This window comes from Cottoperca gobio, chromosome 9, assembly GCF_900634415.1.
Source record: "Cottoperca gobio chromosome 9, fCotGob3.1, whole genome shotgun sequence".
Classification (NCBI taxonomy): domain Eukaryota; kingdom Metazoa; phylum Chordata; class Actinopteri; order Perciformes; family Bovichtidae; genus Cottoperca; species Cottoperca gobio.
In genome coordinates, this window is record NC_041363.1 from 13159982 (window position 1) to 13180961 (window position 20980).

The following is a 20980-nucleotide window of genomic DNA, read 5'->3' on the forward strand; positions in this document are numbered from 1 at the left end:
GCAGGAGGCCCGACACAGGGGAAGTATTGATTACTACAGTGACTACAGTTTTTTACAACTTGGGTTTTTTTTTAGTAGCTTCAGCCATCTGTTGCATCGATAATGATAACATTATGGTAACCAAGTTAATTACTCAAATCTACAGGTTATTATTAGTGTAAATGGGCAACAGTCGATCATAGAGCTTCAACGATAAATACCAACGTTGAGATAAACTGGAGTTTCCTTTACAGACATGAGGGATGTTGTTCTCTGCTATTGTCAAGACACACACACACACACACACACACACACACACACACTGAAATTTAAATACCTGCTCAACACCAACATGCTAGCCATATCACTGTGAGCATGCTGACGTTAGCATTTTGCGGTGGTCAAGTAATGTAATCAGTGTATTCCCGAACACCGCTAACACCGCTAAGACCAAATATCGCGGCAAGCCTATTGAGCAGCGTTCATCAAAAGATCTCAAGAGCTGGAGGCAAAAGCTTCTTTTCTGCAGGGAGAGGAAGCAGAAAAGGAAGCGGGTGAGGAGGGTGAGGAGGAGGAGGAGGAGGAGGAGGAGGTGGGTACGCTGAGCGTGCTTGGTAGTGCCTCGGGCCCAAATTGAAGCTCTGCTGACCTTGACGGTGTCGTATCGATCGATCAGCAATGATGAGCTGTGTGTGCATGTGAGAGAGAGAAAACTGAAACCTGCACTAATGATGAATCATTGATAAGTGGACAATGGAGGATTTTCTACGTCCATCTCTTTCTTCCTCTCAGTTTCTTTTTTCCTTTTTGCCTCTCTGCATCTCAGTTCTTAACATCTGATTTCTAGCTCTTCTTTCTCCATCTTTTTTCACCTCTGTACTTTCTTTCCATCTGTTTTTCTCTCTCTCTTGTCAAATGTCAATTTTAGCATTCACTCTCTCTTCTCCATTCCTTCTCTCACTTCTGCACTTCACATTTACGGTTTCACTTTCAATCACTTCTTTTTTCTGCCTGTCTTGACATTTCCGTCTTGTTCCTGCATCAGAACGGTTTATGTTGACGTTTCGCTCCCTACAGGTGCTTTGAGGGCATGAACACATATAGATGCTGCTAAAGTACGTCCTTCCCTCTCTGCCTGCCAGTCTGATCTGTTTTTCTCTTCCAGGAGCCTGCAGTCAGTTTGGGTGGGTCGTTATGTGTCATTTTGTGGAAACTATCAACAGACCTATTTAAGCCTCTTTGTTTCTCGGAGTTCAAATCTCTCGGTTTTCATTTTATCATTTTTGCAGCCTTCAACTTTCGTACAGAATTTCTACTTCTTCTTTCTTTTCTGTCTGCCAAAATAAACCTTGATTTTCAATAAGCATTCCTGAAAAACTAAAACGTAACTAACATCTTTCACTCGTACATGCACTTCAGTGTAAATAACAGCTGCTGGCGATTACCTTCCCTGTCTGACGATTAGGTACAATGAAGCCTTAGTGTGGTATGTTGGGCCCAGACTCAGACGGTGTAGTTTGATCAAATAATTTTAGCATAATTTGTGAGCAATTTGGATTTTAAACGATACTAGACGTACCAACCACTGTAAAGTAGGAGTGGAATTTCAGTTTTAAGTCTCTCAGGTTTAAATCCAAATGCAATAATACCTTTCAACTTTCAAGCAGCTAATCTATTGTGTGGTTTCTGGTCTTATTGGCTGTACTGTGTTCATGGATTCTAGCAACACGTGTATCCAGAAGCGATGCCCTGGATACTCCAGATAACAAACACCTCATTGTTCTCAGGGTTTTTTTTCACTACAAATATTTCACATTGGGATCCTAGGCTTGTCCAGAACAACTGTCTGGGACATGAAGTAGTTTCTGGAAAAAGACTTCGTAGACTTGTTTTTTGAAATGTGTGATCTTTCAATGCTGGTGACACCACAAATGAAATTGACTCATTTGACACTCATTTTCACCTTTTGAAAATGATGGCGTAGAACTTAAAGGTTCAATGTGTACGATATGTCAGAATATACACTTAAAACATTAAAATAATGAACTAACATTATCAACGGAATGTGAAGATGAAACAGTATTGACATTAAAGACGTCTCTGTGTCGTGTTGCAGAGATATCTATGTTTTCTAGTTTCTGCCACTTTGGATTCAGTCCAATAAACAAACTAACGTAACGTTACACAGACTACAGCCCCCGTTAACATTAGTGACCCAGTAAACACAGATGGATCAGCCCCACGTGAAGATTATAAGACAGCAGATGTTTTCTGACCGGCTCTTAGAGTTTCTGCAGTTTGGTTATTCTTGCCCACTGACTGACTGACAGGCATTACACAGGAGTAAATATACAATATAAATATTAATTAGAATAGAGTAAATATGCCAAACTACTACAACTAAAATCTTTTTGCTAGCATGTTCCACGTGAATTTATAAGGTGATATTTCAGTGTTGTGTTTACAGCTTGCTGCGCTGCCCCCAAGTGGCCAAAAAATCCACTAATTCAGGGTTAGACGTTTCAGCTACGTTAAATCTACAATCACTCTCTCAACACTCACTACCCACATGGTTAAATCAGACATCTGCCAACACAAGAACACACGCAACTATGTATATACAGTTTATAAAATATCCTGTGAGTGTCAAGAAGCGGCGAGAAGATCGTGAGAAGCAACCGGTACCAAATGTTGCCCATGTGTTATTGATGAGAGAGGAGCAGAATAATGCATTCAATATAAATAATGTAAAGCAGCCACAGCTTTTTACCGGACTCCGAGAAAGAGATGAGCAGCGATTCATCCAGTCAGCGTTGCGGGTTATGCTTTTCTCATGAACACCTGTTCAATATGGTCCAAGGCCTGACACACTCTCTTCACACTTTCTGATCACAAGTTTAACATCGTCAGCAATGAGTGTTCATGTGGGGGTGTGTAGGTAAATGCATCTGCGAGCACGTGTTAATGATTTGGAAAACCATGTTGCCATGAGAAAGTGCTGATTGTTGTTGCGATGAACTTTGGTCAGCGGTCCGGTATAGGGAACATGCGGAGGTTTGAAACAATGTGGGCACAACTGTTGCTGTGGATTACTCACAGCTCTCCAACCCTACGTCTGACTCTGCTGTTCATATTGACACCACTGTCTCTCTCTCTCAACATGCTGCAGGGCACATACATCTGGATGTATGTGGAGCATGAGGATGGGACCGCATGGGGAGAGGAAGTCGACAGTGGAAAGAGAGAAGGATAAAGACTCAAGGGAAGCAATCAGAAGGGTAAAACAGTAATGTGACCTACCATCCTAACATCCTACACACGAATAGAAGCGCACATATGCAAAAATGCTTAGACGTGCAAGAAAACACCCGTACACACAAATACTGATATATAGGGGATGCTAAGAGACATTAGAGAGATCATTTCCTTCAGAGCAACCTCATTCACCTCTCCTGGAGAAAGAAGAAGCCGCACACAAGACCATAAACACACACACACACACACACACACACACACACACACACACACACACACACACACACACACAAACACACAGCTACTAGCTGCTTCATCTGTCTTTCACCTCTTCTCTCTGGGGGGGCATAAATCCATCACTGCCAAAATACTGCACTTCAACATTGCAACCAAGAGTCACACACACTCACGCACGCACATACACTTGGTAACACACTTTTGTTACGTATGTCTCTACATTTGCATTCCCTGTTTGGTTTGGTCATTTGAATGTCAAATGTGGACCTTCACTGCATCAAATGGTAACGGTTCTAGCGGCATCAAAAAATGTAGATATCCCTAAAAAACAACTGTATCTTTAAGCAGCACTAAGTTTTTAAACTCCACATTATACATGTCTACATTTGAAAAACAGCTTTGCCATCGTTATGTATGTAGAAAAAGAAGAACTGATGGAGGTGTTGTTCAGCGGTTAGTTCACAAAGAAAGAGAAATATCAGTCAAGCGTCAAAATGAACAAAAAGGAGACAAATCAGTTCTAGTAAGTCAGTATGATAAATAATAAACAATAGATTAGTTACACTTGTAGCCAATGCAGAAGTCACACATCATTTTGAAAATGCTTTTTGAAAACTGTGTATTAAAAAGACATAAATGCTGAATATGTGTGTATGTGTGTGTGTGTGTGTGTGTGTGTGTGTGTGTGTGTGTGTGTGTGTGTGTGTGTGTGTGTGTGTGTGTGTGTGTGTGTGTGTGTGTGTGTGTGTGTGTCAACATTGGCCACCGCAATAGTTTGACATCAACATGACAAAGACTACAAGAGCTCAGTTAGTTATCATGCATGTTATTCACCAGCAGCACTCCTTCCCAGTGAACCTCCTTCAAACAGAAGCTGTTTCCACCTGAACCGGATGGATTCATGGACACATGATGGTCTGCATATTAAATGGCATCTAGTGTGCAACCACAAACAAGTCCCAAGCCCTTGAATTCTGTTTTTTTCCTTGTACATGTAGCCATCTTATCTTGACTTAAGCCCCAGATTATCCCTTTGTTGAGCTGAAATAACCACAGCAAGGAAAATGTCCAATACATCCCCTGCAATATGTACGTAAGTATGACCAGTTATAAAACTAAGCGGATAAACCTCACCAAATTAGGGAATGTACGTACACCAAGAACATTCTGATTTATAAAACCAGTGCTCAATTTCTTGTATAAATCCCAATTTATGCTTAGAAAGTGGTTTACGCACATTTCAAGCCTTTTTCATGCGTACGCAACAGATATAAATAATGCCCCAGTTCTCCTACAAGTAAGACTGAAGCTGGATTTATACTCCTGCGTTAAGGGGCTAGTCTAAGGCTCCAAGGCTATGGCATAGCTGACGTGTGCCTCATCACAAATGTAACTGCATGTCAGGGCTACTAAACGTTAACAACTTAGATTTATTTGTCTCCTGGCTAACCTCCCTAAAGGACAAGTCAATGTTGGAATGGATACCGGGTCCTACTTAGTTTTTGATTTTGATGTTTTGGGGCAAATCTTTTGAAATGTCTCCATGAAGCCATCCATGTTACAGCTATGTTAATAGCCCAAATATAAAAAGAAATCAACATATATATCTTTATATCTGTATTGTTTATCCTCTATCACAAGATATAAATCACCAATGCAGATACAAGTCACAAGTCTTACCTTTGATGCCAAACTTGGAGTTTCCTCCAAACTTGAGAATGACCAACATTAGAAGGAAACCAGTGAAGGCGACAGCAGCAATGCCCACCACCACGTACACCTGCACAAGAAAACAGAGTTACAAACCTCCTGTACTGAAGAGACACACAGACAGACACAGAAGGAATAGACCACAGGCAGATGTTCTAAATTACAGCTGTATCTTTGCATCGTGGTGGGTTCATTCAATTACATCTGACATGAAAAAATAGATTCTGGTAACACAAATAAACAGGAAGAAAAATCGGCACAAACAGTCAACAACAGGAAAGAAACACAGGCAGAGGACAACAGTAATATGTGACTTACGGCGACTCTGTCTTCAGGAGGGTCTACAGGGGGGTCCTCTGTTTGATGTAAAGAGAGAGAGAGAGGAATACATAGAGAAGAAGAGTCACTGAAGGTCATCTGTTTCTGTTGACATTCAACAGCTTGTTCAGTGGGTGAATTTAGTTCAAGGTGGTTAGTATTTTGCACTTTGTTAATTGACTGTTCACTAAACTCGGAGAGCAATTGCCCAATAATAGTGTGAAGAGTGTGAAGAGTGAGAAGAGTGTGAATCTGCTCTAACTAAACTACAAATGTTAGCATGGCCGGCTAACTAGCTTACTGTCTACTGTAACCAAACCCAGCCTTATTTCCAGCAGCATTTCATTCTGTGTTATTTTGTGTTGTTACAGATTGTGTTAAAAAAAGCCTTTTGCATGTCAGGTAAACAGGGTTATCCTCATCATACTTATTAGGACTAACTAGCTCTACACTAAAATACAAGAGCAATGTTGTGTTTAAGCACGATATGCATGTAGCCATCAAGTATATATGTCTTTTTGTCCTTTGCAGGGTTCTAATTTTAACTGGAAACATTAAAAAGTTAGCTGGAGACAGTGTTTTCAAGTAAAGGAGCTAATGTTAGATTAATTAGTAAGCTAGTGACCACACATTAATTGTCATTGCATATGTCATAATCGATGAAAAGTTGGCTTTTGTCGAATTGAAATCATGATTTTAAATGACTAAATAATTCAGATATTAAAACTGCCACCGTTATCAATGTAAACTGCATATGTATAAAGCTTGACAGGCGTAGCAATCTTAACTAGGGGGGCTTAGCAATGTTTGTGATTGGGAGTTAGCGAAGGCATTGCAGTACCTGTGGTTAGATCTGCGGGAGGGACAAGGTGTTGGAGAAACAACAAGAGAGAAAAGAGACAACAGAGACAAATTAGGTCCTAAACATATCAACATACGTCAATAATAAATTATTTGACATGCACAAATAATCTTGTCAGTCATGATTCTTGTTCTCTGAGCTTGTTTCAAAAGCATAGTCATTACACAAACACAATACACAAACCAACAAACAACATATATTTAACATGCACAACATCAGAAAGAATAATAACATCATCAGGGCCAGAGTGTGGGAAAAAGACAACAACCCTAATCACTAGCTGCAAGGATGTGTAGGTATGTAACGCACCCTCACCAACTCCAGAGAAAAAAGAGAAAGAGAAAGATTTCTAAAATGTAATTTGTGTTAATTGATGAAAATGATGAGACAGGAAAAACTTTGTCACGAAAACACTGACACTATGAACTTGATGTGTTAGATTTAACACTTTTACATTTGATAAAAGAAAAACATTTGTAGTAATGAATATATATTTCACTCACCATAATAGATAGGCTCCTTCTCCGGTCCTGCACATTAGGAAACAACAGATTACTTTAATTAAATATTCACTTTGATTAAATAATGTATGGACGGTATCTGCACACTGGATTAAAGCTATATTTTAAAATATGTGATGTCGGCCCGATATACCCAGGTAGGGTTAGGTAAATAATGCCTTTTCTGAGGCCATGTCATATTCAAACTGTGAGACAGCATCAATGAGAGGATGGTGCTTTAAAAGTCCAAAGCACACCCCATTTACTGAACAGAAATGTGTGACTTTTCTGCTGCAAAACAAAAGAAAAAAGAAAAAAAAAAGTCCGGGCTAATACAGTTTTCATGTTACATCAATATACCAGTTTAAAAAAACATGACAAAGTGTTTTATGTTGCATTCATATGCTCCTCGGATGGTCCCATTTCCAGAGTGGGGAAGTCATTCTTCTGACTACAGTGTGTTCATGAGCAAAAAAACATCTATTATATTGCTCAGAGCTTTCAAACAACACATTGATAGCTGTTTCCATGAACTTTTTAAAGAATATTCACTTTATTATCACTTAGTGAAAAAAGAAGCAGCAAATCGCCACATTTTAGAAGCCGAAGCATGTTTTCATTAGCTTGAAAAGTTAGGTGAACGACAATATACCTATATATATATATATATATATATATATATATATATATATTAATAGATAATAAAAATAGTTACTGACAAATTGTCTGTCGTTTGTCTAAATTCATTCCAATTGTTTCAGCGCTGTACTTTTTAGTGAAAGTAAAAGTTTGGTTTTAAAAACAACATTGTGCAGTGTTGCTCCTCCTCACCCTCCCAAGGCTTGCGCATGAAATGAGCCTCCACCTCCTTTTGGTCTGTCCCGTATATGTTTTTTGCCACGAGCGTGTAGCGCCCATTGTTGAGGTGTGTGGGGCTGTCCAGCTGCAGGCAGCCGTGGAACTCTCTCTCTGTGATGTCATGGATCATGGTGATGATGTAGTCGTCCTCCGTCACCGCTGCACCATCCAGAAACCACTTTAGTTGCGGCTTCGGGTTTCCTGGAAACGTTATTAAGACACGACAGGGGATCAGTTCAAGATTCAGGCAAAGTATTTCAGGCCTAATGACAGAAAATGTACAGCGAAGTATCACTAATGCCGTGTTTCCACTGCAGGGTACGACTTTACTCGTCTCGACTTGCTCGACTAACGATTATCTCTGAGCACTCAGTGGTCTGCAGTGTTTTAACTCCACCTTTTATCTTCGGCTCAGCTCGCTTGGAACCTTGGCTGAGGTGGTACTAAAAAATGTATCAGGTACTACCCCTAGTAGAAAACCACAAAAGAGCGAGCTGAGTCAAGTAGAGCAATACCATGTAGTGGAACGCGGCACAAAGGACATTATGTGGATGTTTGTCTTACCTGACATGCTGAAGGGGATGCACCAGTGATGGTCGGGGATTGCATCAGTCAGTTTAGTGATTTTAGGAGGAACTGAGTGTAGTAGAGCGAATAGAAAGCAACATGTGAGATATAAACTATAAGGAAAGCAAGATAAGACCAAAGAGCAATTCAAAGGTAAAACTAGTGGAGCATGCAAAAACCCAGTTGTCTTCTCCAGCTGTTAAGCTTTCAATCCTCTGTTTTAAAGACTGCACTGACACAATAATCTACATTGAATTATTGAATTGCCAGAGGGCAAACATACAAAGTATATCCAGCATCAGCGAGGACTCATATTCTCCAACAATGTTCTCAGCTGTACAGCTAATCTTGCTGTTGTGGTCCAGCGACGACAGGTTGGAGAGTCGCAGCATCGAAATCTGGCCCGATGTCTCAATCTGAGTGAGTAAACACATCCATAAATCAGCATGAGGGTTGGGCTATTCTCTATAATGTCCAAGTTGAATAATGTTTGGGATATGTGGCTGAACATGGAAATCATTTGATTAAGCTGATTATACCAGTGAAATCACACTTAAAATCAAATAAGGCAAAATAAATCAAAAATCAGTGACAGTATCTGTTCCTCGGGTCTGAATCAGTCACACTTGTGTCGGAATTACATTACTAAAATGATAGTGACAGTGATTTTACTATTTTGATTACAAAATCCAAAGTTTGCATGTGAGTTTGCTTGTGCACTGAAGATATATGTCAAACAACTAAATGTCTACGGGATCAAAGATCAGTGAAGCATTTAGGACTACAAATTACATTGACTTTCATTGAGTCATTGTTTTATGCCTTAAAAAAGTATAATTCTCCGAACCCAAGGTGACTTCTACGACTTTCCGTTCACTATTGCATTTGATGAAGAAAAAAGACACAATTAATAAATATAAAATATAACGTTTCTGTCAATCAATGAATCGATTAACTGACTAATTGTTTCAGCTTTAACAGCAATAAAACTTAATACCAAGTAATACCATGTGTCCAAACATGTCTGACTTTGTGTTGCGTGACCTGACCTCATAGTTGGAGATCAACGCCATGTTCCATATCAACTCAGGCGAGGGCACCCCAGAGGTCATACAGGACAGGTCCACGTGCTTCCCTTCCATTAGTGTCACTTTGGATGGGCTTAACGTTGCCATGGGAACCTCTACATACAACCAGGGAGTGGGAAGGAGGAGGGTGTAGAGGTGCAGAGAGGGAGAGAGGGAGAGAAAAGGGAGGAAGCAAACTTAGGATTCATGGCCAACTCTTGTCTTTTCAGTTGAAACACAAGGCACGTAACAACCTCGACAATACGAGTGGAAGAGCAGGCAAACACACACCCTCTACCACAGAGTGAAAAGAAAGACGCACAAAGAAAAGACCTCAAATTCAATAGAGAGAGAGAGGAGAAGAAGAGAAAGCGGAAAGAAGAGAGCGAGAAGCGAGCGGAGAAGAGAGGAAGGAGAGGCCGAGGGAGAGAGAGAGAGAAGAGCGAGACGGAAGAGAGATAGACGCGAGTAGCGAGCGAGCGAGGAGAAGCGGAGAGCGCGTAGCGGAGAGAGAGGAAGCGAGGACGCGAGAGAGAGAGGAACGAAGAGAGAGAGAGAGAGAGAAGAGAGAGCAAGAGAGAAAGGAGAGAGAGAGAGAGAGACAGAGAGAGGAGAAGAGAGCGAGAAGCGAGAGAGAGAAAGAGAGAACGAAGAGAAAGAGAGAGAGAGAGGAGAGAGAAAGAGAGAGGGAGAAGAGAGAGCGAGAGAGAGAGAGAGGACGAGAGGAGAGAGAGAGAGAGAGAAAGAGAGAAGAGAGCGAGAGAGGAAGAGAGAGAGAGAGGAGAGAGAGAGAAGAGAGAGAGAGAGAAAAGAGAGAGAAGAGAGATAGAGAGCGAGAGAAAGAGAGAAGAGAGAGAGAGAGAGATAGAGCGAGAGAACGAGAGAAAAGAGAAGGAAGAGGAGAGCCCCCCTCGAGAGATAGCTCTCTCTCTAATCTTCGTCCCTCTCTCTCTTCACCTCTCGCCTCTCTCTCTCTCTTCTCTCTCTCTCTCTCTCTCTCTCTCTCTCTCTCTCTCTCTCTCTCTCTCTCTCATTTAAGCACACTCACCCCAATCAAACAGTCAAACAAAGACACAGAGTTCAAACACGGTGATGGTTACACTGATTACTAGTGTATGTCTTCAGCAGCACAAGTAGTAAAATTGATTGGACACAGTCTGAAGACTCAGTCAAAGCAAAGACACTGGTAACTGTGTGTGTGCATGTGCACTAGTGCGTGTGCTGACCAGGAGGTGACCTGACTGTGACCAATCAGACTCAATCAGAGTATTGCCACCCTCATGCCTTGTCCAATAACATTTCTGATGAAAGAATAAGATTACAAAAAGAAGAGAACAAGAAGAAATGAGGAGACAAGACGAGAACCTAAAGAAGAGAAAAGGCAAGACAAGAAGGTGAGAACAAAACAAAGAGAAGAAGATGAGAAGGAAGAGAAGAGGAGAACAAAGTGAAGAGACGAAAAAGAAGAGACAAGGACACAAGACGCGAACCAAGAGAAGTGAAGAAGAGGAAAAGAGGAGGAGGATAGATGAGAACCAAAGTGAAGAAGAGAACAAAGAGAGGGAAGAAAAAGAAAACAAGCTGAGACGAGAAGAGAAAAGGAAAACAAAAAAAGAGGAGAAGAAATGGGTGTCGACAGCTACTGCAGATAAACTGGACAGATTCCTTATCAAATCCTCTCCCCCCCTCTTCTACCTTGTCTGTCCATCTGCAGACTGCTTATCACTACGGCAACCCACTCAATCACTGTGAGACACACTAAAAAACAGTCATTTCAGTGGTGGCAGGCCAGCTGCCATATCAGAACCACATATCTTAACAGGCTCGCGGTAAATCAGCTTTATACTCACACTACAGCCATCTGCAGGTCACACACGCACACACACACACACACACACACACACACACACACACACACACACACACACACACCACACACACACACACACACACACAAACACACACACAAGCACACACACACAAACACACACACAAGCACACACACACAAACACACACAGTGGCTAGAAATCTGAATAAAACTTCTGGAATCATCCTCTGTTTTGATGTGAGTGCAGTTGTCATGACCTGTCGGTACATAGAAAATTATTCCATGTTCAATTATTTACGAGCGCAGCTTTGGTAGTCAAACCACCCATGACATCCAGTGTGATTGTAATCCTTTAGCGGCTCGGGTGTGTTCAGAATCAACAAGTAGGATCGAAGAGGAATTTACCGTAATTAGCATGGTAGGCCAGCTGAAGTCTGTGATACCGTCATGAGTCATGACGGGAAAAGATTTCACTATTACGTGCTTCAGTGTTTGGCCTGTGCTGCGGCCCACCTGCAGCCGGTTGTAAACATATGGGTGTAGAGGGTGCGCATACTAGCATTTAGCTGCTATTACCACCGGATTGGAATTTGCTCTGTTTTCATTGAGATGGATTTGCTGAAATGCACGCTCAGTAGCTGTTTTGATTTCATCTACAGCACTTTAAAAAAAACTGCATAAAAATGCCAGTAAGTGGACCTTGAGTTTAGAATTGCCAGACTACTATTTCCAAAGTCAAGAATTTACTTTTTAATTAACTGTGAACACACAACGCGCACAATGGATGAACTAATAACAGCGACTGAGCTCATGTGTCAACACATTCTCTGTATTTCTTCTATACGTGCTCACTTTATGTACACCTGCAATACCAGGAGGAATACAGATGGTTGACAAATTAAAGGAAATCTAATAAAAAAGTGTCTTAATAAAATACTGGGCCTCCAGAACAGCTTCAATGCGTGTTGGCATACCGTGGATTATCCAAGTCTCTGCACTCTACTGGTGGGATTAACACCATTAAGTGACTCCTCAGGGACAATATGGAAGCATCTGCATTTATTAATGTTTCTCAACTAATGTATTCAATTGTTTTATTTATTTGTCATGCAAACTCTTACAGTAATAACATGGATTACAATTTCATTTGAGATTTTTTTTCAGCTCCATAGATATAATAGAGGTGTTTCAATTGGGAAGCAACTCAATGGTACCAAAATATATTTCACTTTCATTCAGTACGTCTGCCTCCGAGTGTTTTTTAGGAAGGATAGAATTGTCTAAAGGTGACGCACTGAACCAGCCTAAGAGTGTTTTACATCAATCTTACATTGCCAGGATAAATAATTGGAAATAATGCACACATGTACCAGGAACATATGACATTTGTTTTGTCTTGTATCTTAGACTACACATAAATTATGTCCTAAAACCTTCAACTGCTCTCAATTAGCCAATCATGTTTACTTCGACAGGTAATTACGTTTGAAAACTTTAGATTTTTACAAAAACAACAAAGACAGAAAATTGGTAAATGTACATGTGTTCATTTTGAATTTAAAAAATATGAAAATCTTACTTTTAAATCTGACAAGAAATGCCGTTGTCCTTTTGGGTTATGTGTTCTCTTACTTTGTATTACCATATGTCATTTCAAGGACCTTCTTTTTTTTTATAAAAAATTATATTTACAGGCAGATACTTTGGCAAGATTGTAACATTGAAACCTCACCCTATCAAATAAAACATAACATTAGCACTGACTATGTGCCGGTCCTTGACACTCCTTGACTCCTTGCATTAAGAGTACCTTCATTCACCAGGAGCATGTGCCATGAATAGGCTGTGAATCACAGGCACAGCGTCGTGGATATGCCCCGGTGATGTGGAGCTGAATAGCTGTTCACAGCTCATATTTAAAAGCAAAACATCCGCTCTGGATTGAAACCTTTGCACAATACACCACAGCATACTTCTGCGTCATTGTTAGAGGTGTCATTGTTGTCAGCTCTTGTTATGGGCCACAATAGGCACGTCCACATTGGTGTTTAGAGAAGTGTTCATATCTATTATGTAAGGCTCCAGCCTCTACAGCACAGAGATGTGATGATTTCTGATGAGAGGCACAAGCAGGCGAGAGAGAATTCTTTCACAAAATACACAACAGGGAGAGAAGGAAATGTGCCGAAAATTGGCACAACACAAAACCCGTCTCCGACTTTGCCTCTGTATTTTTCTGTTGTTCGAGCACAGTGGAGACTGCCAATGCATTGTGAGAGGGATTCAGTGAATGTGCTCAAATAGGGAGGAGACTGGTTGAGCAGCTTTTAAACCCAGAAACTGTTATAGATTATTAATTTTCTGTTGTCTGACTCTGACATCAGATCATTTTTAGGTTTTAATTGTCCTCAAATTTGCCGTACCGTACTGTATTGTACCGTTAAGTTTAGGCTTCTAAAAAAATGGTTAAAGTTAGGGAAACATCATTAATGGTTAATAAAAAACGTGAAACTTTGGTCTCATGCATAAAGGGCAGACACGCATATCCATCACCTTGACCTCCCTTCTCCACCTCGCTACATAAAGGACACTTCCTGAATTTGCATTGGACGTAAATCATGAGGTGCATAATCGTCTAACCTGGACATAATTCCTCATGCTACTGAGCTGGTTCAGCCATGCATCATTCTTGTCATATGAAGGACTAATGATAAAATAAAAAATAAAAACTGCACACCGTCTTTACACAACTTTTCCTGCCCATCTCGAATTCTTAGCAATTACTTTATTTCCTTTACAATAAAGAGGATTTAATGAATTGTTTTGACCAGTTGTGCGGTTTTCTGTTGAATCTGTTTTCCGCTTTAAGACCCTATTGAATCTGTCTGTTAACAAAACCTCGCTGCTAAATGACAACAGCATGGCCTAAAAGGGACTGCAGGAAGGCCAAACGCAGCACTAAACGTCAGGTCCATTACCTTTTACAAGACCTTATAAAACCTCATGAATACCATCCTAATCTGTTTCTGTCAATCTGCACTGTCCTGATTTTCTTTGTGCTTTCTAAGTTCTGTGTTGATTTTAGGTTTAGTTTTACAGCTTTTGTGTCTTGTTGTTAAATTCCTTGTTATCTAGCAAATAACTGAGTAAGTCTCCCTATAGCAGTAGCATCTACTGCCCACAAACACGGGAGCCATCTGGCCTTTTTCATCGGCCTTATACTGCCGTTTACTGCTCGAGTCTGTGCCTATGTGCTGCTTTTGTAAGAACACGCTACACAAAATGAAGGAGCAGAGAGATACAGAGTGTTCGACTCAGACAGATATGTAAGTAGTGACACTGAACAATATATTCACGAATAAGCCAACGTGAAAGAAGTTGGAGAAGGAGATATTGGATCAGGAGGAAATAATACTTGAACAATAATCTAAGACAGAAATGGGGATGCAAAGGGGAAATGAAACCTGATAGACAGTCATTGTAGCCAGACAAATGGACAGATAAACAGACAGTGAGACAGACAGATGAAGACAGAGTGCACCAGCGCTGTGATCTGACCAGCATAGGTCCGGTAATCCATCACGGCAGATGGATTTCAACGACACTTTGAGGGGGAAATATACCATTTCTCAGGACAGCTGGTTTGAATTATAACATTTTTATACATTTAGATAATTTAGCAGATAGCCGATTTTAGCCACATAAAAACACAAGATATAATGAGTGTCATGGTTCTTGATTTATACAATAACAGGCATGACTCAAGTAATCTTACAACTTAAGAAAGAGTAGTTAAAGTAAATTTAACATGAGTGTTTAAAGGTTTTTAGAGGATTTTCTACCTGCAGATGATTTTTGCTGAGTGACACAGTCCATTTATTTTCATATAGCACACAATTGGGACTGCCGTAACATCAGAGCAGCAATTGTTTAGTGAAGTTTTGTACCGGTCAGCAGTGGGAACAGTCTGTGTTTGCCAGCCTTTTTTTAGTGGAGCTCCAGCAGTAAACAGTCCACAGAGAGAAACAGACTGAGAGACATATGCGGGTGGCCTTAGAGATCAGTGTCAGCCCTCGGGCATCATTGGGCACTTCCTCTGCTTTGTGCCTTCCTCATATGTCACTCAGAAATGTTCAGACAGACAGTCATACATGCAAGCAGACAGAGAGATGGAACATTAGTAATAAAGAGAAGGAGAGGCAGCCTGAGAGGGGGAGAGGCAAACGATAGAGAGAAAAAAACGACATAGAAAGCAAAAGGCCAGCAGTTTGGACTTTTGTTGTATCACTGCTAGCCCTGGGGCATTATTTGGCACCCCCACTCCACCATGTCCTCCTCCTCATATGTCACACTGCCAGGGGGTCCCCTGCCCACCACTCCAGGGGCCTTGCTGTAACTGTGCTAATGCCTAAAATAACCTCCGCTAATGGAAGGGAGGCAGAGGGGACGGATCAATAGGAGTTATCAATGACATTGTTAGCTTCCTGCATGCTAACTTATTGTTTCTGTCGGATGTGTGCCGACTGCCCTGAGTTATTTTTGACCAAATGGCAAAAATGCTTTCAGATTCATGTTCTGGTTTATTAGATGGAGAAGCATTTATTACATTTCAATTGAGGCCTGTAAAGCTTTTCTGACTGCTGTTATTGTGTGTTTTATGAATTCAAATTAGACCTGAAGGTTCCTTTAAGGTTCTCACTTTACAGCAACAAACTGGATCTGACTGGAGTTGTTGCCCCAAAGGCTGGAACTATCTGCATTTTGATTTGTTTGCTTGGGTTAAGCTCAAGCTCTAAATTAATAGCGAATGTCACTTAAAGCCAGATTTTGTTTTGCTTTTAAAAAATTACAATTCAGTGTTGAGTTTGAACAGGCAGCCATGTCAAGCTGTAATCTAACCCTGTTTATGAAAAGATGAGAGTCCAAAATAGAGAGCGTCATGAAAAACTAAGAAGAGGGGAGGGCAGAATAAAGCATCGATTAACTGCTGACATTTATACATTCAAGCTTGATGAACACTCCCGACATAAAAGGTTTGTGGTCTGTGGACTTCTAGGAGTGAGAGCAAGCTTGCTGGTTAGCTTGACATTACACTTGTGTTGTAAGTAACTGTATGCACTGGTACTGAGAACATCATTTTCTGGTTTGTAGAAGCATTACTCCTTATGGGAATACCTAATATTGTTTCCTTGCTACTTAAACAAAGATGTAACATTTTCTCATAAAGTTTTCACAATTAAATCTGTGGAAAATGTATTTTATTACTCATAAAGATGTGATTATTGCTGTTGCAGTTGAGTATTGCTGCTTTCCATAACTCTATTCCTTCATAGATGACCAAAACATGATTCAGAGGAAAAAAAGGAAATTAAATGTGCTGCATGACAGCAGGTCACCGGTGCCATAGGACATAGTGCAGATGGTCTTTATAACACTTCATTTTATTGTGATACATGCAGTGAATTTTCTCCACTCAGCATCTTTGGAACTCACTGTCATCCGTGTGTTTATTCACACAAACTATCCCTCTCAGAAAATAATCTTTCTGCTTCTATAATGTCCTGCACACAGTGACCTTTCTGCACCTACGAGCAAATGTCTCGGGTGACTGTAACTAGTCTAAAAGATGACATAACCTCTGAAACAGCAGCACACACAAACACTACACTGTAGGTCGCACATTTTGCTCTTCTCCATCTGGCAGCTAATCTATGCATCATATGAGAAAACTCCCCACAGCACAGAGATAACGTCAGCCTGTTCAGTGTCGGTGCCCTTTAAATGACACCCTGCAAAAAACAAACTATATTTTTGAAGCCCTCTATAAAAGCAGGGCTCTGAGTGTGCATGAATGCATTTGTTTGCTCGTTCATGTGTTAAACTTTGTAGTATTTTGCACTGCAGTGTGTGGAGAAATTACAGCAGAGTCCTACGTAAGTGAAATATAGTGTGTGCAACATCTTCGCTGTAGCCTGTGGAAGTTTTTTGTACAGTTATTCTCATAGGTTTTAACAACAAACTTCACTTTCTCCAGTTCATCCCCCACACCTCCCGTGAGAACCGACAAAACACTTAGCACACTTGTCTCGCTATTACTATTAAGTTTAACACAGTATATGTCCTGCTGTACACGGACACTTACATAAAAAACTATGTGTCACACAGATGCAAAACATATGAGAACACACATTTTGAAAAATCTTTGTTGAGGAAACTATTAGGATTACAGTTTTCCTCCAGGTGCTTCAACACTTTGCACTCTGCAACAGCTTGTGAATGTATTTTCCAGCTTGCAGTGTGTGTGTGTGTGTGTGTGTGTGTGTGTGTGTGTGTGTGTGTGTGTGTGTGTGTGTGTGCGTGTGCGTGTGCGTGTGTGTGTCTCACCACAATTTGGTAGTGTCAGTCTGGACAGCAGCTTGCGTGCCCCTCCATCCTCGATGCAGCGCAGCTCCTGAATGTCTGCTTCCTCTCCTAACCACAGCTTCATCCACATGTTCTCACAGGAGCAGTGCAGAGGGTTCCCTGTCAGGATCCTACACACACACACACACACACACACACACACACACACACAAGAACTGTGAGTGGTAGAGCGTGAGAGTAAATGACATTTTAGAAGACAAAGCAATAGCTTGATTGAAATGTGTTAGTGTGAAAGGTCAACATTTTGGAAATACGCTTGTTGGCTGTCTTGCTGAGAGTTAGAGGATTCAGACTGATACAATTAATGTTTGTAAATACGAGGCTACCACATGCAGCCGGTTAGCTTAGCTAAGCGTAAAAACAGAAAACAGGAGGAGACAGCTAGGCCTGGCTCTAAAAGATCCACCTAGCTGCACCTCTAAAGCTCACTAATTATTAACACATTACATTGTGTTTGTGTAATCCGTACAAAAAGCAAAGTGTTGTTATGTCCTGGACTATTTCTTTTCTGGGAGTAGTAACTTCCTGGAGCTTAAACTTTATAGATAGATGTGAAAGTGTCTCATCTAACTCTCCGCAAGTCGAACTATTTATTTTAAGATGCAGTTTCTTTCAATGTCCACTTGGAATGAAAGAATAATCTTTTGACTGTATTGAATAGGCTATACAATATAAAGAACACACCAGGCCTACAGCAATGCTCTACTGTTGGTTGAGCTTTTGGCATGTTTTTCTCTTGTCTAGCAAATGGGCTACAAATGCATCTCGTTGTGCAACCCTGTGTTGCATAATGGCAATTAATGATCCTTTTCAATATATCTCAATGTAAAGTGAAAATGAATGCTTTATTACAAGTAATATTATTAAGTAATGGGAGACTGAGTAAAGGGTATATTTGGGTGGAGCATGTACGCCTTTATTGACAGGTGTCATAACCATGCCTTGATAGTTCATTACTGTGTGTCTACTTCATCTCAATTCTCCACCCTGTTGCCTATATCTAATTAACGGTAATCCCAAGATTGCAGGCAGCAGTAACATCACATCCGGAATCTACAGGTGTCATCACAGATGCTGTAGTGAGCCAGGAACAGACAGACACGGAGATTGACACACTGATAGAGAAGGCTGAGCTGAACTCACAGATAAGACATGTTGAGGTGTCTGAATATTCTCCAGGACAGCGATGACAGGTTGTTATCTTTCAGATTCCTGGAAATTAGGTCGAACATCAAGGAGGGAGATTACGTTTTCAAAATCACAACAAAATATTAGGTTGGTGTTACTGAAAGTAATTTGTATATGCACCAATAAGGCTGAAATATTTTTCATCAATTAAAGTAACACAAGGTACATTGATCTTTAACTGTAGTTATGATAGACATTTATAAATCCTGTTTTTTTCTTCTTTACATTATGATATACTGTACAACAATAAATAATACAATAAAGGAATTAAATTGGTAACTGCTAACTAAAGGTGATGAATAAATCATATCAATCATATAAAGCAAGGAATAGATGCATGATTGTACTTACAGGTACTGTATCTTGATGTTGTTTTGAAAGGCCAGTTTAGATACATATGTTAGCCTGCTGTTGATCACCGTTCTGAAACAAAAACAGCGTCATCATGAACACAACAATTATCAACAACAACTACAATATCAGAAAACATAAATTCAGGTTCCTGATCAGTCCATAAAGTCTGAGGAAATATATTTGGAAGCAGTTTCTAATAGGAGGAGACACATTATTATTATTATTATTATTATTATTATTATTATTATTATAGCATCTGAATATCGACATCGGGAGATAAGCATCGTTATATGAGTGTAGGTTGATGCTGTGTGGTTCTAACTTTTTTTTAAAGACAGAAAGGCTTTTGTTCACATTGAAAATAAACAACAAGCAGTTCATCTAGTTTGCCATTAAGGTGAAGTTCAAATGAGCAAAGACTATCAATCTGAAGATAATATACATAATCTGGATGTATTTGTCATTTATTTATTTATGATTTGTGTCACATAGACATATAAGACACCATAAATGCCATTGCAGAGGTGAAACGTTTGTCAGAAATGAACATAACTAACATAAAAAACTAAGTGTTTTCTCTTCTGAGAGACCAGAACACCTGCCTCTTTCTAACGTAAAGGTTTAGCCAGATTTAGGTTTTGTACCAAACATCAACAGACCATCTTTCCTTGTACTGATCATCATGAATATTACACAAGAAATTAATAAATCATACAAAATTAAGATCCCACCTCACTAATCCAGGGCTGTCCATGCAAAATGTCCCAGTTAAAGATATCTCTGTTCTGGTATGCATATTTCTACATTTAACAGATGTCTCAATCGAAAGCTTTTTTAATATGCAAAAAACTGCTTTAAGAGTGAGGTGCTGTACATTACTCAGCCCTGTTAAAACCAGGTGCAGAGTGTGTGTGCACTTCAGCAGACATCATTATCTGATGTGAAAAGTTGGTCTAGCAGATGTGCTGTGACGGATTCATCTCATCATTTATAAAACACGACAATTAGTTATTGTATAAACATCTAAACTGTGAAATATCATATAAGTATCAAGACAGAGTGTTATTGTTTTTAAGTATTCCTCAGACAGGTGGGACAGTTCATTATTGTGCCTTGAATGCAGCACTCGTTTTGTTCCCACTGGGTCCGAAAACAATTGAAAGCATATACTCGTAACGTGCTATGTACTAATCTGTCTACCAAATGGGATATTGGTTAGGAAATTAGGTAATGTCCACTTAACAGATTATTATGTTGCGAGAAAGTGCTGCTTGGTATATAATTCTTATAGTTCTATAAAAAAAACATTTTAAATAAGAAAATAAAATGAGACACACCAAAGCACAGTAACTACAAAACCCTGCGATATACAGCAGGGTTTTAAAGCAACAGACATGGATGATATATTGCCTTAAGCAAAGAAAAATAATTATCAATAAAGGCAAAGTAAATCAATATTTCATAAAGTAAATTATACCAAGTCAAATATGCCATTCAAATGTAGTGAATTTCTTTGTCTTTTTGCCCTAAAAGGCTGGTTATATTTGGGCCTTTAGATTATACATTGTGCACTGCGGGAACATAAGATGTAATTAACAGAACAGCCACATAATATAGAAATATATAACATAAAAGCACTGTGTGTAATCATTTATTAGCAAATGTGTCTATTGAAAATATCTCTGAATGTTTGCTGTGGGCCAAAGGGTTTGTCTTGGTAATATACGCCATAAAGGACTTACAGGTTCCTGAGATTCTTGTAGTAGTGCAGGTCTTTGTCGTTGATGGAGGAGAAGCTGCTCTGGTTAGCGATGTAACTGTCGGGGGATACAA

The 20980-nt window shown here is 39.9% G+C and overlaps 1 protein-coding gene across 2 annotated transcripts in view; it reads right to left on the reverse strand.

Annotated features, from left to right (window-relative positions):
* ntrk2a (neurotrophic tyrosine kinase, receptor, type 2a) overlaps positions 1-20980 on the reverse strand; it is a 72852-nt gene that overhangs the window by 48109 nt on the left and 3763 nt on the right. For both annotated transcript variants that reach the window (XM_029439318.1, XM_029439319.1), the window contains exons 2-13: positions 20890-20964; positions 19145-19216; positions 18749-18817; positions 17567-17715; positions 9336-9469; positions 8570-8702; positions 8284-8355; positions 7693-7920; positions 6865-6891; positions 6341-6352; positions 5500-5537; positions 5152-5251 (exon numbers count right to left, since the gene is read on the reverse strand). In XM_029439318.1, coding sequence (XP_029295178.1) covers positions 5152-5251; positions 5500-5537; positions 6341-6352; positions 6865-6891; positions 7693-7920; positions 8284-8355; positions 8570-8702; positions 9336-9469; positions 17567-17715; positions 18749-18817; positions 19145-19216; positions 20890-20964 — 1109 coding nt within the window. The remainder of the gene's footprint in view (positions 1-5151; positions 5252-5499; positions 5538-6340; positions 6353-6864; positions 6892-7692; positions 7921-8283; positions 8356-8569; positions 8703-9335; positions 9470-17566; positions 17716-18748; positions 18818-19144; positions 19217-20889; positions 20965-20980) is intronic.